Source organism: Fusarium poae, chromosome 3 (assembly GCF_019609905.1).
Source record: "Fusarium poae strain DAOMC 252244 chromosome 3, whole genome shotgun sequence".
NCBI classification, from domain to species: domain Eukaryota; kingdom Fungi; phylum Ascomycota; class Sordariomycetes; order Hypocreales; family Nectriaceae; genus Fusarium; species Fusarium poae.
The window spans coordinates 7787029-7814251 of NC_058401.1; the positions used below are offsets into that span (position 1 = coordinate 7787029).

The 27223-nt window shown below is 45.5% G+C and overlaps 11 protein-coding genes and 1 non-coding gene across 12 annotated transcripts; 6 read left to right on the forward strand and 6 right to left on the reverse strand.

Annotated features, from left to right (window-relative positions):
• Nucleotides 1-745: 745 nt before the first annotated feature.
• On the forward strand, nucleotides 746-1884 carry FPOAC1_010033 (uncharacterized protein; the record flags this gene model as incomplete). The annotated part of the gene is made up of 6 exons (XM_044854434.1): nucleotides 746-811; nucleotides 864-1080; nucleotides 1131-1205; nucleotides 1256-1363; nucleotides 1409-1507; nucleotides 1562-1884. 6 exons carry the CDS (start codon nucleotides 746-748, stop codon nucleotides 1882-1884), a joined length of 888 nt encoding a protein of 295 aa, XP_044707104.1.
• A 989-nt stretch (nucleotides 1885-2873) lies between these two features.
• Nucleotides 2874-4883, reverse strand: FPOAC1_010034 (uncharacterized protein; the record flags this gene model as incomplete). The annotated part of the gene is made up of 3 exons (XM_044854435.1): nucleotides 2874-3675; nucleotides 3801-4429; nucleotides 4497-4883. 3 exons carry the CDS (start codon nucleotides 4881-4883, stop codon nucleotides 2874-2876), a joined length of 1818 nt encoding a protein of 605 aa, XP_044707105.1.
• A 295-nt stretch (nucleotides 4884-5178) lies between these two features.
• FPOAC1_010035 (uncharacterized protein) lies at nucleotides 5179-8964 on the forward strand (the record flags this gene model as incomplete). Its single annotated transcript, XM_044854436.1, has 6 exons — nucleotides 5179-5470; nucleotides 5540-6185; nucleotides 6236-7235; nucleotides 7292-7417; nucleotides 7986-8038; nucleotides 8088-8964. 6 exons carry the CDS (start codon nucleotides 5179-5181, stop codon nucleotides 8962-8964), a joined length of 2994 nt encoding a protein of 997 aa, XP_044707106.1.
• Nucleotides 8965-10434: 1470 nt separating this feature from the next.
• FPOAC1_010036 (uncharacterized protein) lies at nucleotides 10435-11256 on the forward strand (the record flags this gene model as incomplete). Its single annotated transcript, XM_044854437.1, has 2 exons — nucleotides 10435-10942; nucleotides 11096-11256. The coding sequence occupies 2 exons, from the start codon at nucleotides 10435-10437 to the stop codon at nucleotides 11254-11256; spliced, it is 669 nt and encodes a 222-aa protein (XP_044707107.1).
• Nucleotides 11257-11564: 308 nt separating this feature from the next.
• Nucleotides 11565-13038, reverse strand: FPOAC1_010037 (uncharacterized protein; the record flags this gene model as incomplete). The annotated part of the gene is made up of 3 exons (XM_044854438.1): nucleotides 11565-12178; nucleotides 12227-12374; nucleotides 12424-13038. The coding sequence occupies 3 exons, from the start codon at nucleotides 13036-13038 to the stop codon at nucleotides 11565-11567; spliced, it is 1377 nt and encodes a 458-aa protein (XP_044707108.1).
• A 390-nt stretch (nucleotides 13039-13428) lies between these two features.
• Nucleotides 13429-14415, reverse strand: FPOAC1_010038 (uncharacterized protein; the record flags this gene model as incomplete). The annotated part of the gene is made up of 1 exon (XM_044854439.1): nucleotides 13429-14415. The coding sequence occupies one exon, from the start codon at nucleotides 14413-14415 to the stop codon at nucleotides 13429-13431; it is 987 nt and encodes a 328-aa protein (XP_044707109.1).
• Nucleotides 14416-14933: 518 nt separating this feature from the next.
• On the forward strand, nucleotides 14934-15032 carry FPOAC1_010039. Its single transcript has one exon. It is a non-coding gene; the product is annotated as a tRNA-Ser (tRNA).
• Nucleotides 15033-16660: 1628 nt separating this feature from the next.
• Nucleotides 16661-18332, forward strand: FPOAC1_010040 (uncharacterized protein; the record flags this gene model as incomplete). Its single annotated transcript, XM_044854440.1, has 6 exons — nucleotides 16661-16789; nucleotides 16845-16980; nucleotides 17049-17264; nucleotides 17313-17380; nucleotides 17429-17759; nucleotides 17812-18332. The coding sequence occupies 6 exons, from the start codon at nucleotides 16661-16663 to the stop codon at nucleotides 18330-18332; spliced, it is 1401 nt and encodes a 466-aa protein (XP_044707110.1).
• Nucleotides 18333-19301: 969 nt separating this feature from the next.
• FPOAC1_010041 (uncharacterized protein) lies at nucleotides 19302-20321 on the forward strand (the record flags this gene model as incomplete). Its single annotated transcript, XM_044854441.1, has 1 exon — nucleotides 19302-20321. The coding sequence occupies one exon, from the start codon at nucleotides 19302-19304 to the stop codon at nucleotides 20319-20321; it is 1020 nt and encodes a 339-aa protein (XP_044707111.1).
• Nucleotides 20322-20784: 463 nt separating this feature from the next.
• Nucleotides 20785-21966, reverse strand: FPOAC1_010042 (uncharacterized protein; the record flags this gene model as incomplete). The annotated part of the gene is made up of 1 exon (XM_044854442.1): nucleotides 20785-21966. The coding sequence occupies one exon, from the start codon at nucleotides 21964-21966 to the stop codon at nucleotides 20785-20787; it is 1182 nt and encodes a 393-aa protein (XP_044707112.1).
• Nucleotides 21967-23006: 1040 nt separating this feature from the next.
• FPOAC1_010043 (uncharacterized protein) lies at nucleotides 23007-23615 on the reverse strand (the record flags this gene model as incomplete). The annotated part of the gene is made up of 2 exons (XM_044854443.1): nucleotides 23007-23212; nucleotides 23264-23615. The coding sequence occupies 2 exons, from the start codon at nucleotides 23613-23615 to the stop codon at nucleotides 23007-23009; spliced, it is 558 nt and encodes a 185-aa protein (XP_044707113.1).
• A 2186-nt stretch (nucleotides 23616-25801) lies between these two features.
• Nucleotides 25802-26702, reverse strand: FPOAC1_010044 (uncharacterized protein; the record flags this gene model as incomplete). The annotated part of the gene is made up of 4 exons (XM_044854444.1): nucleotides 25802-25818; nucleotides 25865-25900; nucleotides 25963-26213; nucleotides 26269-26702. 4 exons carry the CDS (start codon nucleotides 26700-26702, stop codon nucleotides 25802-25804), a joined length of 738 nt encoding a protein of 245 aa, XP_044707114.1.
• Nucleotides 26703-27223: the final 521 nt, after the last annotated feature.

Here is a 27223-nt window from a genome sequence, read left to right on the forward strand (position 1 = left end):
GGTAACGCACTTAGCTTCGGCCATATCAAATCACATCCCTCAGACGAGACTTGGACCACCGCCACGGCCCTGAACTAGTGATGTGCCAAGTTCCATAATTGGGGGTTATGACAGTCGTGACAGGAACCGTTCCACTTGGCACACACATTTTTGACTTCGGGCCTAACTACTAGTTTCGTCCGGCGCTTTTCTCCACGACATTAACGCATTTTGGGAGCTGGAAGCGTTACCATCACACACAATGGGCTGACGGGAGTCTCCGAGAACATACGCAGTGACCTAACCCTCCGAGGTACAGACAAATATTTCCACGGTGCATGGTTCAGGGGCCGCTACCAAAGAGCTGGGAATAATCAGTTAACTACCTGCATGTCCTCCTTCCATTTTTTCCCACGTCTGATGCTACTGGTCTGAAAGTTTAAAATATTTTTATTCACCTTGGCGATTGATCTACGTGTGGACGTTGCAATGGCAGAGGGTCTCGGTCAAGTGGTACGTGTTTTTGCTAGGATCTTGCATCTTTTTAGCTGCTGATCCATTTTCTTTTGTGTCTTTGCTTTTTTTGCTTTACTAACACCTCTCTTGTTCTTAGGTGTCTTGGTACATCTCTACAGTGGTTGCATGCATTTTCCTGATCCTTCGCTTGTGGATCCGTGTCCGCAAGCTCGGGTCCCTGCAAATTGACGATGGCTTCATTATTTTATCTGCGTGCTGTTTGATAGGTGATCTCATCATTCAGCAGCACATGTGGAACTTGGGTATGGCCAATATTCCTGGTGCGACGCCTGAACAATTCAAGGGCATGATGCAGGTAAGTTTTTATCCCTTTGGATGTAAGATTCGTGATTGCTGACTCTGCATAGATGATTGTCCCCGGATCAATTCTCTACGTGACTTCCCTATGGGCTATTAAGATTGCTCTCGTCCTCTTTTACAAACGACTTGCCGCTCCTGGAACGAGATTACAGACTATCTATAACGTCACGCTTGGACTTTTGATATGTTTTTGGGCTGCCATCTTCTTTCACATTATCTTTCAATGCTTCCCTCACGACAAGCGATGGTCACAAGACCCGAATTGTAGGTTACATGGATACTCGACAACGAGCACAGACTAACAACAGGCACAGATCAATGCGACCCCAAGGAAGCTGAGAGGAATTACTGGTTGACTGTCATACTAAATATCGGCACTGACATCGTCAGTAAGTACAAGCAGCGCTTGCTTTCGTCGGACCCAACTAACACATTACAGCCATAAGTCTGCCTATCTCTATGGTTCTTCAACTACAGATGAAGACCAAGCAAAAGATTGGTGTCGCTGCCATCTTTGCCCTTGGTTTTCTCGTAGTTGTTGCTAGCAGTACGTTCCCTTTCCTCTACATGTGAACTTGTCTAACCCTTGCAGTTATCCGAGCCTACTACTCCAAGAAGAACGAGACTATGTTGACATGCACTGTTTCCATGATTGAAACAGCCGTCGCCATCATTGCTACCTGTCTACCTCGTAAGTATACTCCACGAAAGCAAACAATAGTACCCACTAACATCTCTCTTACAGCCCTACGAACCCTCTTCCTCGGACAAATGTCCTCAGCCCGAACAGGCTCCAATTACGCAGGACGCTACGAACTCTCCTCCACTGGTCGAAACCAGACACGACGAACGAATCACAGCCGCATCACCACCAACGTTATCGGTGGTACACAGAACAACGATTCCCAGGATGAGCTGTTCAAGGAGACATTACAGTCGACGACGGGACGAAGTGAGGCGAGCTCGGACAAGACGCCTGGTATTACTGTCAATACGACAATTCTTATGCAACATAGTGCTGAGGATCAGGCGAGAAGATCGCAAGCCAGGATTGACCACTTTGCATAATTTTTTTATAACTGATATAATAATTACAATTTACTTAATTAAATTACAATATGGTTTCCTTTGTGAATATTGGAAATTCTTGTCGGTGCGGTAGGAATAGTAGTAACGAAGCTAAGGAAGGTTCGGGAACAGTGCGGAAACGAGTTTGACCTTTGGAGCAGAAGGGACGGAATTGTTCCTCTTGCTTCTCTGATTTTATTAGTTGCTTTTTTCCCGCCTGTTCTGGGCTAACGCATCAAGCTATTCCAAATGGAAGATAGTTAGGTTGATGATTTCTTGTGTGCAGGGTAACCTCAGTTTGAGAATTGCTATCCTCTGTTCCCGAAGAATGACAGCAGATAGTCGAGATGTTAAGCGACGAAATGAGCAGCTTGTTTTTGATGGATTCAGTCGAATTATTTGTACCAGTAGAAAAAGCTGGTTAATCTCCATCTACAGCCCCAGCCGAGACAATTTGTTGAAGGGAAAGTAAAAGAAACCTTTATTTTTTGGCGGAATTTAGTATATTTTATGCCGATCGCTTCTCTTATGAGACAAGTGGGCTCTAGCTTCTTACAAGAATTACTGTCAAGAGGCACCCAATGAATAGCTGAACTCTGAGACATTCAAGCCTAGAACATGCAAGGCGCGCCTTTGATAATTCTTTACGTAGTAGATCGGCGTTGTCTCATTACTCCTTCTATTACTGGTCAATTAATATTTGCTGGCTCCACATACTTGTTTACACGCCGTCACCGGTCAAACAGTTTGGCTCTTTCTCATCAATATCGTATCCAAACCATCTGCGACTTGTACGAATATTAGAAATTGCTGTATATAGACTACTTTACAAAATGTATCGTCTTCACTATCTCTAATGGAACTACATTGAAACCCAGATTGTTGTGAATAGAATTCACAGTTTAAAAGCGTCAGAAGACTGTCTCATCGTACATCGAATTCATTCATTCATTCCCTACTGGAATTGGTGCCAGGACTCTATTACAATATTATGCTACACCACTGGAACACGCTAACGTCTCTTCAATCGGTCTCAGAACCATCTCCCACACCTCTTGTAAAAACTCTGCACTTCGTAGATCCACTGAGTTGTCAACAGTGTAGTTCACACATTTGCTTATAGCATTTGCAACCTTTTCTCCATATTCATATATAGCGTCCTTCTGCCACCTACTCGCCGCAGCAAAATCAGTAAACTCGTGTCGTTGTCCGTTATCAGTATATGTCGCCCAGAAAGGCTGTTTCTCAAGACTTCCACGAAAGAGCAGCTCAAGCAGCATGATACCAAGAGCAAGAAATGTCGTTTTTCCTTTCTCCTTCTCAGTTCCCGTTGTCGATGTTGATCCTAGCGTTTCATGGATTGACGGATGTGATACGAAAGGCTGTGGGGGATATCCAGGAGTTTGTAGGATGACGAGTGAAGATTTAAGTGGTTTATCTGGAACCCATAGAGGACCGAGTTTGAGAATGAGTATGATGACTGCCAAGCCTAGTTTTAAACGAAAGTCCCGTGGATGCCGTTCGCTGAGAAACTCCTCGAAACTTTGCATCTGGAGGGGCTGTGGGTAATTCGGGGGGTCAAGATGCAAGAATAGTTTGGCGTCAGATACTTCTAGGAATCCTAGACAGGATTCTTGACTTGGTGTATTAATCGTGAGACACATGTCGCCAATCGCTTGACCACCGCGGCTGACAGTGGACAGGGAAGTTGGAGTTGTAACCAGTTCTGTAGGCAAGTTGAACTGAACTTTAGAAGACCGTGCAATGTTTCTACCGTTTTCGTTTTGGGTTCTAAAGATGATTTTGGATCAGCAAAAGTCCGGCAACAGTACGGTTTGTCAATAGTCCATCCGCCGTACGTTAATCGTGAATGTTCCCCTCCTCTTCTAATGATGTATGGAACAGGTAAAACGCACCTTTTCTTAAGCCTCTCAGGTGGCCTTTCAAGGCCCTTGTCGTATTTGTTATCACCCCTGACATGGATTGGACTTGACAGTGTCAACAAGGTTGATGGCACTAGTCTGCTAATACTGTTGCCTTGTTTTCGCATGTTCTTTAATATGCGTTTTCTGATGGAGTTCTGCGTTAGATCCTCCAGGTCAGCCTGCGTAGGAACCGTGGATGGTTCTGAGGACAGAATGTTTGCATGTTGCATTTCACTTCGAACCTCCACTTCAATTCTGAGATGCTGGTTTCTCGCGCCATTAAAAAGTAGTTTCATGTCTGATCCTTCAGTGGAAATGCCACACGAGTGGACATTGTCAGGATTACAGCTACAAATCCAACGACGCTTGAAGCCACTGAAAACTGACTCCGCCTGCTCTTGCTGTTTTCTTAAAGATCTTGCTTGCTTTTTCGTATCTTGTGTTGTTGTCGTCTGAAGTGAGGTCCGACTCATATGGAGTTGTGATGACATGTAGAGATAGTTGCGTAACTCCTCGTTCCTGCTGTTAATAATGCCAAGGAGCTCGTCCTTCTTATGAGAGAAGCTGATTTTAAGTCTGAAGATAGTGCTTTCCAGGTCGGTGCTATCTAATTGATAGGCCTTATGTAATGTTAACAGCTTTTCACCTGAAGAAGTCTACTTAGACTATTGTGGGTAGAACACTTACCCTTTCAAACGGCAACATATTGCGTAGCTCCGTCAGGGCATCGATGATATCCCTCATGTGTCTCATGAACCATTCATGATGAGACCGATCAATCCTGCGGTTGAGCATTTCCCGAACGTGTAGGTCATGCCAGAGGCTCGGATTGGTGTTATACCGAAGAGCTTCCAGTTCCGTATTCGAAAGCTCCTGTACTGGCTCTAATAGAGCCAAAATGACCTGGTCGAAACATACACGCTCTGTGTAAAGTCTCCTGATGAAGTCGTCAAATGATCTCTGGAACTGCCACCAAGACTTGGCATCCTTTGCAACGCCACTCAAGTCTTTAGCACCGTCGCAGACAATCGGGAAAAGACCAAGCACCAGGCCAGCGATTTCGAACCCAGACATGACGTGAACTGGTCGATCTGTCTGAAAGCAATTAAGCAAGGTACTGATGATAGTCTTCCTTCTGAGTCAAATATCAGTTTGGGTCAAAATGCGGGGTAAACATATTTACATGGGCACCCAATATCTTACGTCATCAGCCTGTTCGAATGAGTTGAGAAACCTCCTCTTCTTGTCTGTTGAGATTTTTAAAGAGCTGGGTTATACTTTTGGAACATGGAATCTCCGTGTAACTGATGCTAGGCTAGTCAATTTCGCATTAATATCTGGAAGTACTACTAGTCGCCGCCTTTCCAGAATGGAACAAGGGAGTTCTGAGGGTGACCCCGCTCCTACGCTTCGTGGTTTGAGCGAGAAAAGCTTCACCACCTTGAATCAAGCCATAGCTCACACTACGGATACTACCGCCGATGATTTGAGAATCACTTTGGAAGATGAACGAGGCCGGCTCAGAGTATGGGCATCGAATCTGGGTGCTCTGCAACAGGAAACCTCTCGAAAATCCCTTGATTATCGTTTGAGAGATGCTCCTTTGATGCGAACAACTGTTGCCTTGGGATTGGAAGACTTGCATTCTTCAACCGACAGAGGTGCGTTGTGCCGCAAAATCTCAGAGGGTTCATTCCCAAGAGTTAGCTAACATTTCAATGCCCATTTAGCACTAGCTATTCTCAACGGTAGTCTTCCTAATCGATCAGCTTCTCTACCATCGGAAGGTCTTGACACTGGCAGAACTCAGACTATCAATGAACTCGATGAGCTCATAGCTGGCATTCATTCAGCCATTAATCATCTATTCGGAATATCGATTCTGATTCGGAGGCAGAAGCCCAGAGGAAGGTTTCTTGACCTCGATGATTTCACCTTGGAAAGCTCACAAGACATCACATATGTGGCTGATAGGTTCCCCAAGGTAAAGTCAAATCTTTGGCTGGCAAGGCGTCTGGGGAACAACATAAGTAAACAACGCAAGATCATTCAATATCGACAAGAGCATCGTGCAAGTCTCGCAAAGGAGTATGTTGAACAATCTGGTGATACAGCCACTGTCGTTGCCACTACCTATCAAGAAAAAGACCACTCTGAAGCATCACACGAGGTATCAAAAGGGATATCTAGTAGTGGTATCTCGGCATTCACGACGGCCACATCATTTCAGAGTCTTACGGATGGGGAAGATACAGGACGCTCGATTCCTGATCTGCCAGACATGACTCTTGATGGGGTGCAGCTTCAATACGGGGAACCTTTCGAGTGTCCCTACTGTCGGACCATACAGGTAGTGACCAACCGGTATCAGTGGAAGTAAGTATCACAGGAGCATCTATTGAATTTCGAGACTAACACTGGTTTAGGAGACATGTTTTCACCGATCTTCAACCATATATGTGTACAATCAGAAACTGTAAAGATGGCAACAAGTCATTCTCGACCCGAGGCGAGTGGTTCGAGCATGAATCTAACGTCCATCGGTGGCAGTGGGATTGCAGCTGGTGCAGCTCCGCTAATAGCACGTTTCCCAGTTCTGAAGAATTCAAACAACATCTAAACAAGTCTCACCCAGGAATGGCGACAGAAGCACAAATGCCCCTGATTATCGAAGCATGTGAGCGCCCTATTAAGACCTTTAAGTCAGGTAGTTGTCCACTCTGCGAAGACTGGAACCCTACACTTATAAGCAACAATGGAAAAGGCTTCAGTCGTCATCTTGCCAGGCACCTACAGCAGCTTTCGCTTGCGTCGTTACCAATTTCAATTCCTGGTTTGGAGATCAGAAGCAGTGATGACACGTCCGATGTTGGAGATGGATCAAGTAACGGGTCTGGGGATCGAGAGTCTATAAAGCACGATCAGGATAATCTGTCCCCTCAGAATGAGGCGTCACTGGTTTGGGCGGCAGAGAAAGGGCTTGAAGATGCTGTCATGTCCCTACTCGAGAGTGGTGCTGACGTGAACAAAAGAAATTCTGCTGGCAGGACACCACTTTACTTGGCAGCTAAGAACCGCCATGAGGGAATCGTACGGCTGTTGCTTGATCATGGTGCCAATGATATATCAATCCGACCGCGGGAAAAAATGATAGAACCAAGCGAGGAGCAGATACCACAGGACAATTTAACAATGGACGAGATTATTCGATTGAAAATTGAACAAGAGAGGAAGAAGGCTGAAACCGCAGCGGTAGCTGAGGAAAATGCAAGGAAGGAAGCACAGGAGCTTAAAGCAAAGATCGAAGAGGAAGCGAAGGGTAAGCTCGAAGAATTAAAGAGAATGGCGGATCAGGACCCAATCCGATTCAAAGATGCAGTCGGTCGCAAATTCAATTTCCCGTTCCATCTTTGCGCGGCCTGGCAGGTAAAGAAACATAATACAAAACACATGGAAAGCAAAGAATGCTAACAGTAAAATAGGGTATGGAGGAACTTATTAAGCAAGCATTTATGCAGGTTGATGTGCTTGGACCTCATGTCATGGAGGGTCATTATGACCTTATTGGACCTGATGGTGAGATTATACTGCCATCAGTCTGGGAAAAGGTAATTCAACCAGGTTGGGATATCACGATGACAATGTGGCCAATGGATAAGGAGCCGATTATAGGTCGTCCCCATGTATTCAAGACCAAAGGTTGAGACTCGGCAGCCTACATAGATGACGATAGTAAATGAGAAAGCAACCAGATCACGACGGAGATGTGAGTGATGGATCAAGAAGTGTGGGAAGTGAGCGTGGTGTTTCTTGAACGCTAACCGTATTCAAATATCTTTTATACATGGATCGTTCTTCTCGGGGCCAACTATTGGCTGAATTAGTATCAGTAACCGGGATTCGATCACGCTATTGACTGAGCTGAGATGCAAGACTTGGCACTATTGCCATTAGATTCTGGGTGAACATTCTAAGTGGTAGAAATACGGAGTTTCAGATAGTTTATGTTTATGAGCAGGCAAGATGGCAGCTGAAAGTTGTGGATGAACAGCACATGCTACACAATATCCCGATGTATTATCACAGTGCCTCTGACAAGGGTGATGATGAGCTTATAAAATGCATCGGTGCTTCTCTCTGCCTGATGATGAATCTCTATTTCTAATCAACTTACAGTATTCAGAGATAACACAGACGACCATTAGCATAATCCACAAGTTACTAAACATGTCAGTCTTATGTAACAGAAGAATGGGGAGAGGGTCTAACTGTGAACAGGGCTACAGTAACAAGTCTTACATACGGAGAGGGCCACGATATGGTGGATTTCACTAAACGTCGCAACATTGTAAGCATATTTGAGAATGCCATCAACAAGGGCGAGGCGCTCCATGTTACGAATGCCACATTCGACAACACCGACCCCGCACCAGGTCGACCAAAGAAAACCATCATCAAGTACCTGACCGAGTCGAGAGGCAAAGAGAAATGTCGCCTGATCAAGGAGGGTGACCATGTCCATTTCGGATACGACATCAGAAAGATCACCTACGGCAGGCGCGAAGACCCGACAGACTACACTGGCAAGAAGAAAGTCTATGCTGCTTTCATGAGTGCCTTGGAGCACCAAGAAAGCATCATTATCAACAATGACCTCTTTGGCAAAGATCCCAACCCAGGTGTGGCCAAGTTCTTCACTATTGAGTACAAAGTTGCTTACGATCACTTCAACACCGAGATTGGAAGTGATTCAGGTACTTACAAGAGACGAGCTGTCTACGAGGGTGGAAGGGTTGACTTTCTGTGGGAGATCCTTCGTATTGAGTATTGTGCGACAGAGAAGAACGACTTCTGGTGGGGTCGACATGTCAACCAGGCCACAACAATCAATGATCTTGAAGTTTTCCGGAAGTTCTATGAACAATGGTTGCCCAAGAAGAACCTCTATATTTGCAATGACCTCATGGGTCCGGATCCGTATCCTGGCAAAGCAAAGCGTGCTCGCATGCTAGCACGATACCCTGAAGACCGAGGCTATACCTATTGTTGGATGACGGGTGATGAAGGGGAGAATATGAGTTGGACTACTCCTGAGCAATTCAACCGTGATACCTCCAACTGGATGGAGTTCGTTGGGCTGTTCGAAGGCCCGTGATTAGACATGATTACTTCAGATGGGATATCTCATTTGAGGGACAATAGTACTGTATCTATTCACCACAAATTGTAGAAGACAAAATCAGTCAGGATTGACGTTTATGCCTTCGAGCAAAGGACAACAGCTGACATTATTGCTACCCATCAATGCCACCTCACTAATGTAATTTTAGTAACACTCTTACCACCTACTACATTGGTAAGCCTTTTAGCCGCTGTAGCTACCTTGAAAGACTAAGTGGCTTTCGCTCAGCCTGATTGTCAACATGCCTTAGTGGTACAAAGCGTTGCAGCCTCCAACGGGATTGGTCCGAGTTGCAGCTGTATATGTATGGGCAGTTGTGTAACACCAATGTCTCTAGCGTGTAGAATTTTAATTGGTCCTTTCATATAGCTGAACGACGATCTTTCAGTCAGGTAGACATGGGTTTTTGCAGGCATGTTTCTGTGCTTATTATGAGTAGTGACACCTCCTTTCGTTAAATTTCCTTCCCTCGCGGATACTGATACCCGACCCGCCTGAGAAGATGCGACTCGGATCTCATCAATATCAGCAGACGCAAGCTCACGACATGAAAGCAGAGTATATTGAATTGCACTCTGACAGGGAGTCATCGAAAAAGAACAAGAATGTTTGTCATAGAACTCTTCCTACAAATGGATGGGGTCTTGAATTTCTCTCTTCTCTAACCAGCGTTGTCTTGTTTATTGGATTGATTGTCATGTTCCGCATCATGGATGGCAAACAGTATTCCGAATGGACGTTTTCAATCTCTTTAAACGCAGTTACAGCCATCTTATCGACATGTTGCTCGGCTGCAATGATGCACAACGTCAGCGCCTTTATTGGGCAACAGAAATGGATCCACTTGAAAAAGTCTCCACGAACCGTATACGATATAGAGACATTTGACGAGGCCAGTCGAGGGCCATATGGATCTATCCTTCTCCTCCTGCGGATCCCCTGCAATATCGGTACCTTGGGGGCTTTGATAACGATCCTGAGACTAGGGTTTTCTCCATTCTCTCAAGCGGCTGTTAACTTGGAACCCAGAATGGTGGACATTTTTAATAACTCTTCCAACTTTGGATATGCACACGCATATGATAGACCCGTGTTTCAGCCAGGTCCTAACTATGGTAAGCTACCGGGGTATTATCTCAAGACATCGCACTGACAGTCTATCCTCTAGATATGCCGCCAGACGCAATGATGCAATCTGCTATTCTTCAAGGACTTTACGACTTAAAATCCATGCCCATTTTCAATTGCGATGGTGCCTGCAAATGGACAGACACATATATATCTCTGGGTTTCAAGAGTACATGTGAGAATGTCACGATTTCGACATTGAGAACGAGGAAGTGCATCCGATCATCCTATGAACCAGTCATTTGTGAATGCAGACCAGAAGTTTGTAACTATACAACACCTGGAAATGTAGTACTGACCACCCGTTCTTCAACCATGGACGCAACTACGTTTCGAATCAACGCTACAAGAACCGAATCAGATGGTATTATAGGACCAGACGGTATTGCACGATCGTTTGGAGGTATAGCAAGAATTGCAGTCTACAAGTCAGGTTACGGAGATACAGATTTTAACGCTACTGGTATAAATATCACGGAGTGTACCATTGGCTTCACTGCCTACGAATACAAGGGCGCCCGAGCAAACGGAAGCACCTTTTCTTTCGGAGACGTCAACGAGATCGATATCCAAGGCGTTGATTGGGCATTGAAATCAAATGGTCCTGCTCATACAACTTTCATGAGTAACAAGTCCACAATATTGAATCTGCCTTCATTCAACATATCCAACAACGATTTCCAGGCCCTGCAAGAGTTCTTCGAAACTACCACATTTCAATCTGAATTTGTGAGTGGAAACTATAGAAACAAACGTCCCGGCCTTAGTGCTGCCCTTGGTGGCGGCATAGATGTTGAGAGTGCTTTTGACAATATGGCACGGAGTATGACAGACTATATCCGCTCGGGGCCAAATTCAAAACGCGCTGTAGGAGTTGGAATCGAGAGTCGGATATTTGTGTGTATTGATTGGCCCTGGTTGATCGGACCCGTGATTCTAGAGCTGGTCGCGTTGATATTCGCAGTGTGTACGATAGTGGCTACTGCGAGAAAGCACGAGGTGCCACTTTGGAAATCTTCGGCTCTTGTACTGTTGAGCATTCAATACGATAAGAACGCGGGGACAATTCATGGGGAGTTTCAAGGTGTGAAAGAGTTGGAGAAGATGGCAAAGTCGTCAAAGGCACGGCTGGAGTAGAAGATATGTTAACAAAGTGCTTGAATACATACAGGGACGAGACCCGACTGTGATGGCATGCAGCTAAGTTTTTACTATTTGCACTCATATGATGAAGCAAGACTTGCATCACCTCCTTGATATGTCAACTTCTTCGGATAGGCACAAAGCTCAACAGCTCTCTTCTTCTCCGTTCCAACAGTCTCTGCATACAGAGTCTCAGGAGCCTCACCCTTCTCCACCCAACGCACTAGAGCATCAAAGGCACCTCCTGGGAACCATCCAGGGCCACCATTGCAGTGTTCAACACCAGGTGCTTCAAAGAAGCGCTAATAGTCTGTCGCGTCTGGATCGTCCTTGAGAACACGATTGAAATAGTCCACAGATCCCTTGTATGGAATCAGTTCATCTGCTGTCCCGTGCCAAGCGATGAGTTTTCCTCCTGCTTTCTTAAAGTCGGTCAAGTCTGCATCAGCTGTGCCCATTACTGAACCGAAACGGTTGACGGATTGTCGAAACAGCCTGCTGTACTCTGCGAGCGACATTCCGGTAATGTCAGCTGAATGATTGTGTTGGATAAAGGCGGTTAACCAGTTTTGGGTGATGGCAAAGGGACTTGAGGTACAGTTTGTCAAAGAGGTACAAGTCGTATTGGCCAATCCGGAGAGAGGAGCGGATTTATCAAGACCATACCACAGGAACTTCCCATCTTCAGTTTGAGGACCGCGCCATGTCAAACTGGCGACCTCGGCTGCTTTCACTGAGACTTTGATGGTACCTGAAGGGTTATCACAGGTAGTTGTTGTTCCCACTACCGACATGGGATCAAAATCACAGCCATCCGAGTCTGACACAATTCCGTCTTCAACTCCGTCAATGGGGTCGCACGCCTTGATCGCAGCCTTGGTTATGGCGTCAAGTTCACATGGAGGAGGGTAATAACCTATATCTGGTTAGCACCACAGCGTATATCGGGATGGACCAACTGTACCAAGGGTGTGCATGACAAGTTGCGGCCAATACTCTGACACAATAAACCTATCCCAATTGAAAGCAGACGCTGCGGCCAGAACACCATTGTACTGAGTTGGGTATCTTTGCGCCATCATATGGCCCTGTCTTCCACCAGTAGAGCAACCCTAGAGGAGTTAGTATACCTTTTTCACCTTTTCTTAAATGAGAACATACATTCCAATACGAGTACTTTGGCTGTCTACCAAAGTACGCTTCTGTGACAGCCTTCCCCAAAGTCGTTGCATCGTCCACAGCCACAGCTGCAAAATTCTGCAAAGGCGGCCAGTTAATATGTCCAGCGTTCGTGAGTGCCCAACTAAGGTCCTGTCGGTTTGTCATGGGACGACCACCATCAGTCGTTACAGCAGCATACCCCTTCGAAGCTGGTGGTCCAAGATCGGGAACATCTCCAGTTGACCAGCCTCCTCCACCGACACCGACAAATCTCCCATTCCAGTCTGATACTGGGAGCCATACATATGTATTAATGGTGTCATTCCAACCGGGATGCGTGTATTGGACTACAACCTTGCACACGGTGATCGGGTCTGTGGGGGGTATTGGCCACTCATTAGTTGGCCACTCTGGAAGTTCGATGCTCGACACGTTGGCATTAATAGAGAGAATTTCTGCGTTGTGTAACTTGATGGAACTGAATGTTGCGTCAGTGCATGTGGGCTTCGCGAACACCCCAGGAAGTCCTTGGAATATGAGGGACATGACAGAGAGGTTGGAGAAAATCATGATCTTTGGACTCCGTTTGGGTCTAGCGGTGGTAACAATCTTCATGGATGCAATTTGTTTTCGAGCACGTCAACTTCAACAAGTACATCATCCTTTCGCGGGAGAGGGATATAATTTATCATCAAGGTTGACAATCATCGAGGGAAATGATCAGCGTCAAGGCCTGCCTATAGTCTTGGCATCACGGTAGTTATTTACGGCACGGATGCATCGTTTCCGGTGTATAAATTGCCCCATACCCGATAATCCTTCCCTCAACTGAACCAGCGCGTCCATCTTCCGTGGGTCCAATATCACGATACCCATGTTTTAGTATCATTGCCGTGTTCATCCCTCAGATACCGACCGCGGAGACTAGTCAATTTCTGGATTACCCCACAGGTTCGGGGCTAGAATAAAATGCCGATTTATCTGCAGAACGACTAGGCTATCTTGTTACGCTGGCTTCTGGCCAGTGACTACCAAACAATCAAAAATCGGATGGACTGATCGCTGTCGTGATGCCTGTCTGACTCGAGCATTGAATAGCTCGACCTGCTCACGAGACCATCCAAGTACTTCAGTAAACAACACGGCAGTGAATGCAGCGACTCCCTCAATCATGTTGATTCCCATAAGCGTGCCAATTTCTTTCAGACGTTCATCCTTTGGCCAAGGACCGATAGGAAGCTTGAACTTTTCTTCCTTGACGTTCTCGAATCCAGCCTCCTCAACCCACTGTTTAAAGGATGGTGCAGGATCCATCGTTCGACCAATCTTTTCACAGGCTACCGTCAAATGTTCCATCATCTGGACCAAGGCGTTGTCCGGTTGAAGCGAGCCATCTTCAGAATATGGCGTGCTGGCTGTTTCGTGAAACTCGATCCATCCTCCAGGCTTCAAATTGGCATAGGCCTGCTTGATAAGCCGTGGCCAATCCTTGATAGAACCAGCCATGTATTTGCAGTGGATGTAGTCATAAGGCACCGCATCTACCCAGTCGGCCTCAACGTCATCAACGAGGAACCTGACATTTGGAGGGACCCAATCTGGTTGGATTGGACTGATATCGTTTCCGATCACAGTGGCGGATGGGTATTCGTCGCCGAACTGTATTGCCCAGAGACCAGTTCCTGTGCCGATATCAAGTACCCTCGCGCCTTCTGGCTCGATAGGCGCTAAGTAGAGGCGGTCATTAAGCAGCCGAGTAAAGGCGTGATGGACCATATCGAGACGATCCTGTTCTTGTTCATCATTGGGGAAGCTGTACTCTCCAGCTCTGTCGCTGTGATAGCGCCGGCCATTTTTCCATTTGTATTTCAGCACACTGCTGGCAATTGACGTGTTTTCAGTGATGGAGTCGCCGCCATAGGCTGAATCATCGGTGTCGGAATGCACGTCCTCATCAACCTGGACTTCAGCAACTGTTGTATTGTCCGCCATTGTGATACTTCTTTCGGTGGTTTCGGGTTGGTTCAGAGGGTGAGACAAGATGTACGATGATAATATGCAGCCACCAAAGTCGAGATTCAGCAATCAGATGATTGAAGCGGGGGTGTTTGCGCCAACATGCGAAAAGCCCTCAACCAACTGCCCAACTCAGCGATGACGCGTATGCCAAGAATGATAATGTTACCATAGCGGATAAAGTCCAGATCCCTTTGCTTATGGTCCTTGGATGCAATCTTATCACTTGAGAGGGAATCCAACTGGTTAACAAAATAGGCAATTGAGCACGCGGTATATGGCAGTTTTGCGAAACGCCTAACGCGTATCAACGCGCTTCGACGCGGTAAACTATAGTACTTGAGTGTACATTGATTTGACTGGACTTGTTAACGTCATAGTCAATTCACGCCGTGGCTTTGTCGGTATTGAACAAAGAGTCGGCTTGGAATGCTGAAGACGCGTGCCAAGTACATGTATTGCTTACTTAGTCGCGTCTCTTAACTAATCACCAAGACAACGTGGCCGAGTGGTTAAGGCGATGCCCTGCTATCTCTTCTGAGACATCATAGGCATTGTGTTCGCACGCGTAGGTTCGAATCCTGCCGTTGTCGATTGCTTTTTGTTCGTTTATTGGAACAAAAGACAGGCTAATCATAGAGTTACTTTTTTTTTTCATTTTGCGCGTTTGTTTATTGTTTAATTCAATTGACTTGATTGATGGCGGCTGTAATAGCTGGAAACAGGTAGCAACTGACATGTGTGACAGAACTGTAGGGTAATTTTCATTAACTGGACGGACTGAAATGAGCAACGACGTGCGCTAGTATCTTGACATTAATTATCTCAATTGTGGCGTTATCTTTTTACTTTAACGGTAATTTTGTGGAATGATTGAAGCACTCCAGAGTGTTCTGCTATTCCTGTGATGTTTTCTTGTCTCTGGTGTGTTTTCTGTAGATCCTCCACCGCTTCAGTGGAGCGGCCGGAAATAAACACACAAATTCAGTCGATCAATTCCGCACACCTAACAGAGTTCCCTCCTGTCACTGTCATCTCATATCCTTTTGTCCGTGCTACTGACTTGACACCCATACTAGCGATTTACCCACCCGCGAGTTAGACCTTTGCTTCACCTCGACAGAAGGTCGGGAATGTTGCAAAACAGCCGACAACCGAGCAACCGTTGTCTTGGAACCTTGGCAATGGCGTCAATACCCCTTGCACATGATTGTAAATGTTTCACCGACAAACCATGTCCATCAATCCCTCGTCCGTGACGGTTACATTCTCCTGTGCGCACCACGTGCATCTGAAGATCAGAGTGAAACATTGTTCTAGGGAATGCTCTTGATAGGCTGATGTTGGTGTCATGACTCGACACTTTGTCGGTGCGAGAGCAGAAAATCACACCGTTCCTAAAGTGTAAAGTCTATTGGGCGCCACAACTCCATATTCGCTCGGCAGTCTCTAACACGAGAAACATTATTTCAAACCGCCACTACCGAAGATGCAGAAATCTGAGACACGAAAGAAGGCTAAAATTGTTTAGGATGGGGGTACAATCGCGTTAAGAAAGAAGGCTTTAAACAAAGATGCTATTTGAGTCATGTTTCTCGATAAAGTCCCTGTCGCCACTGTTTAGTTTGTTCATCATCGTCATAGACATTATTACTCAACATCACAAATCAGATCTTCGTCAGTCCATCTGTGCGTTCCCGGGCTACCAGCTTCAGGGTACCTTTGCTCCATCTACCGGGCTACGGATCAAGCCCGCTTCGCCCGCAGAGGTCATTCTGACCCAACTTTCCCACTAACTAACCACCGCTCGTTCAACCTTGGAAACAAGGTTCCGACCTCTAACTGACAAGAGGATACTTGCTCATCCAATGAGACACGGCAAAAAACCTCCGAAGTGGCTACCGCGTCCACAATGACCACTACGGTCCGAAAGGCAGTGCAATTGAAGTCGCCAATTAATCAAAACAAAGGGCTCTAGTGCTAACTAACTAACCATTTTCTGATGATCTTTTTCAAGAAACTGTCCCCAATTAAGCAGCTAACGTGTGTTTTAGAAAGGGGTTCGTGCGTTTTGGGTCCCTTTTTGATCTCCCTCCCCCCAGGCCTTTGCTCCCCCGGTTCTCTCTTTCTTCCTGATCTGGAAGTGCTGCTACACTATGTTGATCTTGACAGTTCTAGATTCCCGTGGATAAGGGGAATCGTTTTGAGCTGCAAACAATGCATGATGAGGGTTGAAATACTGGCTACGTGGGTCGCTTACTTTGCAGTTCTCACTGTTGCGGCGACCTCTGTGGCGAACGAGATTAATGCCCACGTCCAAGCGACGATCAATGCATCTCCAGCATGCGCGGTAAGTAATTCAATTTGAACTTCCAACAGACCAGTCATGGACTAACTTCATAAAGCAAGAGTGCCTTGTCGCAGGATTACAACTAGACTGCCATTCGCAAGATGATAAAAGCTGTATTTGTACTTCTCAAGATTTCCATTCGGATTTAATTTACTGCATGAGACAACATTGTCGTATCCCCGCTATTTTCGGTATGTCTCGCCATGATCTTCGACCAGGATTAACCCCACTGTGTGTCTTGCTGACATGTCACATTCAGCCTCTTTACGACAAGTTGATGCTCTATGCGAACGTCCACTGCGAGATCGTCGAAACGATGCATGGCCATACATTTCGATTCATATCCTGTCTATCCTCTGTACTGTTATTCGAATTTATACCAAAGCGTTTCTTATCAAGCAGTTTTCGCCCGAGGATTGGTTATCCTTAACGTCATTCATTATTTACATTGTGTATTTCGGTATCGGACATCATGGTAAGATCTTCGGAAGAGCTACTATGGGAGAAGACTAACAAGTCACAGCATTGATGTCTGCTTTTGGCCAGGATATCTGGCAGGTCAACGCAGAAGACTTGTCACATGCCCTCAAGGTATGCATGACAACATATGGAGGGAGTCTCACATGCTAACAGTATCAGTTGTTCTATATCGACTGCCCTTTCTACAGCCTTTTAATGGGCATGACAAAAGTCACCATCATACTATTTTATATACGCCTCTGTCACGTATACACACGATTCTGCCAAGTCTGTTGGGCCATCATTGTTATGGTATGCCTCAATACTGTCATCTTCATGTTCCTCAACATTTTCCAATGCGCCCCAATACACTGGAATTGGAATCGATTCAGCGGAAACGATGTGGACTTTAAATGCATGGATTTGAACAAATTACAATGGTCGATCAACATTACGAATATCATTTTTGACGTGGTGGTCCTGGCCCTTCCGATACCACTGGTTTGGAGGAGTACGTCTTGTCCTTACGACTGGCTTATTAGAAAGTTACTGACGCGTCTTAGTGAGGTCGACATTCCGCCGAAAACTCGCCATCTTCTTCATGTTCAGCCTCGGCGTCGTAGTCCTCGTCGCCAGTTGTCTAAAAATGCGATACAACATCCTTTACGGCCACTCGACCAACATAACATGGGATTACATGGACCTAATGGTCTGGGCAGGTATCGAAAGCTCCGTGAGCATCGCAGCGCCTTGCCTCCCGACTGTGAGATTATTCCTACACAAAGTATTTCCACAGTCTTTCGGACGAATGTTTGCTTTTGGGTCACATGCAGATAAAACTCTCGACGATGAGATTAAAGCCGAGGAGGAAGAAGTGGCGCGCTGGGCGGCAGATCTTGAGAAACCATCGGACGCAGGTTTGGTAGTGGTCAGACCGAGAAGGGCGGCGATAAGCTTGGGTCATGATTTTGGGCCTGGGCGAGGAGGGAGGGGAGCAAGGGGAGGTAGAAGAAAGCCTATGACGGAAGCTTCAAGGATTCTCAAGAGTGTCGACGAGTTTGACGAGGCTCCACTTGTTACTTAGAAGAAGGAAAACCATAATGTTCAAAGGTTTATAATGATCAAAGAAGCTTTTATTAAACTATTTTATGTGACCAGAATGACTCATAATTATCCCAGGGCTCCCACGCATTGCCTCGTCTCCAAATCCATCAGGTGTTGTAGAGTTGAAGTAAGCGAAGCTTCTGTCATGTTTGTATAGAAGTCTCTGGAGGCTATTGTTTATTCTCAGTGCAAGTAAAACTTATTCTTGGACATGCTTTGGATAGGTCCACTCAGCTATGCAAAAGTAAGAATGTATTGACAGTGAACCTTGAAATAGGCTTCAATTTGTTAAACCTAAATGCGTCCCCTAGGATCTATGTGTAGGAAACTTCTATGAACATCCCTGACTACAAGCCATGACAAAGCTTCTCTCTTTCTTCAATCTCAATCGTGATGTAACTTTCTGCTCAGCTCAATCACCGTGGTGATGCAGGCAAATAGAGTTGACCCATGGCGAATTGCAGCCACCCCATTGTCTAATACAAATAACATAGAACTCAAAGCCAAAGTCTACATCGATATACGCAAAAGCCCTCGGGGACAAGTTCCACTTTTGTAACATTTCGCTCGAGTGCTGCCTCATGTCACAACCTCAGTCAACTTAATATGAAATTCCCTATATAAATCCTCTCTTGTCCCCCATTCTTCTGAAAAATCTTTCCTCTCTGCATAGCAACTTGACAGCAAAGCTTGATCACCTGACCTCCAACATCAACCATCTTACTACGAAGCATTCACTCTTCAATCTTCTAGTAAAGACTTCTCAGTCTTCAACCTCTTCGTCAAGCTATCTCCTAACAAAAAGCATTCAGATTAATTCGTCATATTATCTGACATTGCTTTATTCACCAAACATACCACATCACCCTTCTAAATCAATTCGATTCCATCATACGAAGTATTTACCCACCATTTTGTTCTTCCCATCATCCATTAATCAACCGCAAAGATGGTTCAGTTTACAACGGAGATCACAGGCCGCTTCCACGGTCCTCCCAAGATCGCGATGGATCAAGAATCACTAAAGTTCGAAATTCGCTATGAGGCAAGAATGATTCAGCGGGCCTACGACTACTTCCAATCCAACATCAACGCTGGAAATATCGGACTGCCCAACTCTCGAAGCATCAAAGCCTATCATCTGAGTAACGCACGCAGTCTTGAACCCGTCTACAAGTTTGAAGATTGCCCCGATGATGATGATGGCGAGTTTCCCGAGTCCTGGGTCAAAGTACCTGGCGCCATGAAGTCCGTACTGGACGATTTCGCGTGGTATGCGCCAAGACTCCTCGAAAATCCTGACGAGGATCTGGTGAGCATGATTGAATGCGTCCTTGGGAGAGATGCAGTGAACAGGGAGATCAAGAGCTGGTTGCGCAGCCTGCCACGTTACATCAAAGATGTACCCAGGGTGGCTGGGCCGCAAATCCCAGTCTACGTGCCTCTGGAATTCGAGCGTGTGGAATACAAACCTTTTGCAAACTACCAAAAGTTTGAAAAGGCGGTTTCATACGAGCCCACTCAGGAAGAACTCGCCGAGACTGAACGCTTGCGCAAACAGAGCGAGGCATGCGGTACACCTTCCGAGCAGACAGCACGATGCTATCTGTTCGACCTCATCGAAACAAGCCCCTCAGCACGCGAGGCGCTGGAGAAGCAGGCTCGAGAGGACCCAAAGGCAGCTCATCATATTAAGTTGCTGATGGAGAAGAAGGTTGCCGCTGACAAGGCAAATGAGTTGGAGTCCTTGTCGAATTCCGAGGGAGAAGAGATTCCCACCGAAGTTGACGACCAGAAAGAAATGGTCCGTCAAATGTACTCGGTCGGAATCTCTGAAGATAACGACAGCGACAGCGACAACGACAAGGTGTTCCAAATTGAACAGGGACCCTTGGAAGTATCACAGTCGCGTCGTTTTCCTAAGCCCGTCTTGACAGGATGTCCCACTGGCATTCTGATCGACTTTTAGTTTGGTTTTTTACTTTTTCGGGTTCACAAAAACATACCAGTCCCAAGTACTTTATATCTTTAATTATTAATTGAAATTATTTCTCTACACTGGTTAACTACCTGCGAAATTCTTGATAAAGTGATTCATAAAAATATTTCTAAAGAAGAATAAACATAGTATGACTGATAAGATAGCGACATCACCTACTGCATGAACAATAACCACTTAACAGCAACATAAGATGGAGTAGAGAAACAGAGTTATAGCCATAGAATGTATTCCTGATGTCAAACTATATCAATGTGAATTCTGATAAAAGAAAGAAATATATTTACTAAATACCGGTATCTATTAATCGAATTTACTGTAAACAATTCAACACACACAAAAGAGAGCCGAATTCAGTATAGTCAATCTGATTCCAAGTCTTCCTCCTTGTCAGTCTTGATATGTTAGTTTGCCAATCTCTACTGGTCATGGCTTAGTAAGTGTAGACCTGATCAGGTCCAAGATTACCATAATGTCCAGAGCCAAAGGGGTTTGACGCAGTAACCTTCTGGCCATTGATATCTGCAACACCAAACCATGCAAGAATCTTGCCCTTGACAACAGTGACAACAGCAAAAGCGGGCGCTGGCTCAGTGACATAACCCCAAGAAACAGTAAAGTCAGACTTGTCGTTGCAAGGTACGTTGCTCCAGCTCTCAGTAGCAGCATGAGATCCGGGATGGCGGACAATGGTGCAGTTCTCAGTCTTGCCGTCAGCCTCAATGGCAAAGTTGTAGTCGCAACCCTTCTCGTCTTCACCACAGTAGCGGGTCATGTTCTTGATGGTCCAGAACTTGCCGGCGATAGGTCGAGGATCGGGATAAGTGGTGTTGGGGTACATAGGCTTATCTTGACCGGTGGGAGCAGGTACGGGAGGACGATGAGGGTGAGAGGGGATGGGATGAGGCAAAATAACTGGAGGGCACAGACTGGGGCGAACAGGGCTGCATCCGCTAGTGTTGGTGGGAAGGGGAGCAACGACCGTCTTCGTGGTGTAGCTTGGGTGACATGAGCCTGTGTTGCAAGGTCCAGGTACATAGATGACAGTGGTCACAGTCTTGACAGGTGCCTCGTAGGTCTTGGTGTGGTCTTCAGTGACTGTATAAATTGGTGGAACGGGTCGCTCGTAGGTCTTAGTATGATCCTCAGGGATGACAATGAGAGAGGCATCAGGCGTCTGGTAGGTCCTGGTGACGTCCTCAGTAACAGTCATAAGAGAGTTGTCAGGCTTTTGGTAAGTCCTGGTGGCACCCTCAGTAACCGTAATGAGAGAGTTGTCAGGCTTCTGGTAGGTCAGGGTAGCGTCCTCGGTAGGAGTTACAAGGGAGTTGTCAGGCTTCTGCAAGGTCATGGTGGCATCCTCAGTAGGAGTAATGAGAGAATTATCAGGAATCTGCAAGGTCCTGGTGAGGCCCTCAGAGATAACAAAGGTAGGAATCATGATGGGAACAGTGCCAGTAGAAAGGATTGCATCAGGATCCGCAATAGTGGGAATAGCGATTGCAACAGTGTTAGTAGGAACAGTGTTGTCGTCGCTGGATGGGCCGTGCCCAATAGGAATCCAAGCGGCGTTGGCGGTAGAAGCCAGAGCCAGTGCAAGAGAGAGCTTGTTCATAATGGGCGATTGGTGTATAAAAGCGAAGGTGATCTGTGTTGTAAGACACTGTCTGATGTGTGATGGTGGTGGAGATGGAGTCTGGTTGAGTGCGATGTCTTGCAAGTTATATACCTATGTTCTCTATCCTTGAATCAACGACAATTCTATTCTAGAAAGATCTTTGTGACTCCAGCATGCCAATGTAACAATTATCTCACGATGTTCTAGCAGACGATATCACAGCCTAGGTCCTTGGCCATCACGATATTCTCAAACTAAATTCCAGAAAGGGTTTACGCCCTCAACAGTCGTCATGATACCCCCACTGCCTTAACTTGGCGAATACCCAAAAATAGCCCCAGCCACGGGAATTTCCTTTTACTTATGGTAATTAAAGTTTGACATTCCCGAAAGATCCGCGACCGACCTCCGATCCGTCAGTCCCGGCTCCGTTAATATGGGTCTTCTAGAACCGATGCGGCGTTTTCTATAACACGGGAAAAGTTTGTTCCACTTTGAACGGACGACATTTGAGTTTTCGGATGTGGTGTGTTTGTGGAAGTGGCTTGGGTGGAGTGATTCGTCGTGATCTGCAAAGGTCTGGAATGTGACACCACGGAATACGATACTGGTACGGAGTATGAAGGGTAAGTAACGTAATTGAGACATTTATGGACTCCTAAACAAAAGCATAATTCTTATCTACACACAAAACCGAAAAGAAACTGCGATAAATATTTACAGTATCCAGGGCTATCTTTTGTGACAGAGGTTCTATAACATAACACCGCTGGCGTTCTGCATAGATAACCATGTCAATAACACGGAGAACTGATCTACATTCTTCATGTCGTATCTGTCAAGGTAAAGTTATAAAACGGATTAATTGTTTAAGATGTGGTGTTGAGAAAGTTTGAACTTCGTTTAGCGATTAGCATGTAGCAGATATCTACCCACGACACGTATGTGCTTAAAGAGATGGCATAACAGGTAGTGTATTGTGGTGTACTTAGTTACTTATTACAAAGATTCTCCCCTGTGTTGAAATGATACTTGGTTCATTCGTCGTCTGTTTCCACAGACTCATCTCTGTCAGATTCATAAATAGACTGTTCGACAACCCCAAATCGCAGATATGTTTCATATTCCTTGTCCATGTGCCTTGATACTTCAGCAATACACTCTTCATCAGAGATAGATTCATGTGACTGTAGTAATTGAAAGCGTTTCCCAAGTAAGCAATACAAAGTTTCAGGCAGCGATCCTGACAATTGTTAATAAACAAATTCTTTACTCTTGTCTTCTAGGTACTTACTCTTTGTTGAAGAAGCAACCCCAAATCCCCGAAATACCTCATACTGGTGCAGATCATCTGCAACTGTGGGGTGTTGACTGTACAGCTGTGATATACGTCGCCGGAAATATGTCCAGATGAAACCTTCAAACCCAAAGGGATTCGGATTGAAAAGTCGCAATTGTGGTATAAACTCAATCATCAGCTCCTCAAGAAGGATAGCGGAGGCTTGTTCTTCGGCACAAGACCGAATTTCCAAAACAGTTTCAGAATCACGACAGAATATGGCGCTGTCGCCATGAAATTCCTTTGATGCTAGATTGGAAGGATCGTGCTCGCCGATTCGGTCAAAAAAACAGCACGTATGAGTCATATCCAAAGCTTCAAATATGAGGAGACGAAGGGCCACCTTTGCTAAAGCCGACAGTCCTTCAGACTTAGAAGCATCAAATGTTTGACCATGTAAGATGTTGGGTAGATTTGCTCGATCTGGTAGTCCATGTTTTCTGGCTTGAAAAAGGGAGGTTCGTAATAATAAGCTAATAGGTGAGCAGCCGTGGCCTTTCACATTGCACCAACACGTGCAGTTGTCGTCGGTGGTTGTATTAGGTGACAATACGGTGATGAGTTGTGTCTTATGGTCAGGCGCAGTTAGGAAAGAAATGTCGCTCCCATGATAAGCCGACCAGGCTCCCGTGTAGTGATAGCCATTGGCAAAGATATTAAGGCCTATTTTCAAAGGATCCTGGCCTTTTTTCTGCATGAATCCGTGTTGGGAGAGCCAAGAAATGGTTTCTTGTATGTGCTGCCAACTTCCAGAATTCAGGAGACTCCCCCAGGAATATCTACCTAACATGACGGGGGTTCGACCTATGCGATCGTGACAGTCAAAGTGACGAAACCCCTGTCGCCAAAACTGGTTAAAAGCATCCAAAGGGAAGGCTGAATATAAATACATTGATTGGTAGTCCGGCTGTACGCGTAGGCATGGTTCTACCCGTAAATTTGCTTCGTCAAAAGCAGCGCAAATCTTAGCAGCTGCAGAATCTGCGAAATCCACAGACTCATTGTCAAGAAACATGCCAAGCTGTGTTTGGGAGGACTTCAGAAGTCGGAGCCTCCTGAGAGACATATGTTTAGCCACCAATATGACCATTTCCTTTGACCAGGCGCCATACACATTGTACGGGAGGCAGAAGCCTGCCTCCAATAGCACATCTGCTGATTCAACCTGGTCAAACTCAATAGCTCGTGATATAATTTTGTGGCTATCACTTTCGAATACGAGAGTGCTTGCCTTTGTTGCCAAAAGATATCTCAACCCTTGTGGCCAAGTGACTGAGAGCTCGACAACATTAAAGCCGAAGACGTTGTCAAACACTGATTCTGGAGACTGTTCAACACATGAGGCAAGATCTGAAATGCTTTTGCAAAGTATAGCTTTTATAATAGGGGAAAGATCGGTCGCTGAAATGGTTGAAAACGTTAGAATCCACGATTTGTTTCCCTCCCTGCTGAGCCTCCCTGCTGAGCCTCATTTGAAGAAAGACAGAGCTACTTACCATCACGTATCAATGATGTTAAATATGCAGCAGGCTTGAAATTGATGATGGTATCAATAGTTTCCATCCAGAATGGGAAGTTATAGTTTGTATATAGAGATGATATTAAGTAATCTATGTTGCTGTTTTCATGTTGTAGCTTCGTGAAGTGTGTGGGGTATAAAGTAGAATCTAAAACAGAGCTTCACAGAGAAGGTGTAAGTCAGTCGATGTCTCAGACTCCAGGTGGTTAACTTACAGTTCTTCTGGATCGCAATCATTGGCCTGAAGTAGCGTCCGGATGCAAGATGTGAGTGTATGTGTAAGTGTTTCGTCTTTGAGGACTATTTGCATCATGCTATCCCCAAGACCCCGCCGAGGGACACCGCCCCAACAGAATGTTGATAACAGTATCTGAATCTCATTAGTCACCTATAAAACTATTGTCTTGGATCGATCAACCTCAGCGTGCGTAGCACCGTACTCATTTGTGTCCAACGGCGAGGCCAAGCCTTCTGAGTATAAAGTCAATATCTCACGTTCCAATGACTTGAGCTTTGTGATTGTTTTACTGATTTTTCCGGATCTTACTGCTTCCTCGCATATAAAATTTGAAATCGCCTTCTCAACAGGGCTATGGGCCTTTAAGACAATATTTCTGCACCTGATTGAGAGGCCAGGTCTTCTGGTGCCCGACGTGTATTCGACACATGCACTAGTCATCCGAGCAGAGATCCAAGCCATCTTTAACCGAAACTCTGCCTTAGCTCTTCTTTTTATGCCCTTCCGGATACCCCGCAGCTTGCAAGATGGAAAGTGGTGTTCTTGCTCTTCTAGTAGAAATTTGAAATTCCAGAACTCGAAGGATGTAATCAATTTTGGAAGGGCGACAGCACAAGAACAACCTTTCCATTGTCTCGCACTAGGACTTGCCACACGCGATGCGTAGTTATGAGTCACTGGAGCATGTGTGTCTTGATAGGTCGGAGCAGCACATATATCTCGGAGGCTTTGGGCACTATTGATTTGCAAACCCTTTACTCAGTTAGCATAGGTACATGATACATTCATATAAACTCACCATGCTTGATATTAAGGCCGATTGAAACTCCAAAGCCTGTGTAAGTTTTTCCAGTTTCGCAACTGTAACTTGATTACTGGCTTCGATTGATCGCGTACCAGCCTCGACAATGGTCAGCTTCCCATCAATCTGTTGACCCAGATCGTGGATAGATAACTTTGTCTGGAGGAGCTGCTCCTGTATGTTGCTGAGTGTTTCTGATACGGCTATTTGCAGAGACTGAAGCTCAATAGAGTTACGGTACATCTGAGTTTGTAGATCTGCTGAATTATCATTGTGAGTCTTGATGTGATCTTTGAGGTTCTGTGATATATCGTTCACAGTGTCGTTGACAATAGCGTTAGAATCCCTATTCAAAATCAGTTGGTCATGATGGAGCGCTTCAGGGCCTTGGTAGTTCTTACAGTGATGTGACTGAAACGATTAAATCAAGATCCCCAAGAACAGATCGTAAGGATTCCCGGATCGCACTCAGCTTCTCTTGTTGAAAAGGATACGAAACAGCGCGTCTGACCTCGGCTGCTTTTTTCATGGCTTTGTTCGATGACTGAGTCTTACATAGCTCGTCCAGAAGCTTTTGAAGTTCTTCAAGCTTCGTATAACAGTTTTGGATGCACGTTCGAAGAGAATATGTCCCATTCCTAAGGCTGACATTGGATAGCGTGTTGTTCAGGCTGTAAAGAAGTGACACAACTTGCTCAACTTCGCGGACACCATCTCTCATCTCTTCCTTTCGGCCTCTTACGGCTCGTAGGTACTTGATAAGGCCTTGGCAGACTTGTATGCCAAGTGATGTGATACCAACGGCCGTTCCAGCGATGGAGAGCGGATCCGACATGGTGACTGACAGTTAGTCTTGAAAGCCTTCACCGTTGTTGTCCCGAGAAAAGACGAGTTGCAAAGTCTAAGATTTTGAGGCCAGAAATATTACGGGCGGGGTAAAGGTAAGCTGCACACCGAATTTTCTGCTCATACCGTTGGGCACTCATCAAGGCAGACTGTTGGTTCGCAAAATATTCGTTGCGTTGATGTTATTGGGCTTTCATGCATGACTTGGAAACGAGGCTGTGGCTGTATGGTTGAGATGTGTTACACATGACATCAGGTATAATCTTACGAATAACCCCTGTTTAAATGTTAACACAGTACTAGCAGGGGATAGGTATCTTCTTAACAGTTATCCGAGGTTTGGTTGGCTTTTAATTGATATAGATCGACGAGTAAGAGGCAAAAATCCTCCCTTCTTAATTGGCTTATTAATTCCCTTTATATCGCGGAGTTACAATTGAACAGGGTATGAATTATACGTTGCTTCGTATTTGTAATTGTAATTTTGATGACAGGTCTTTATTGATTGGA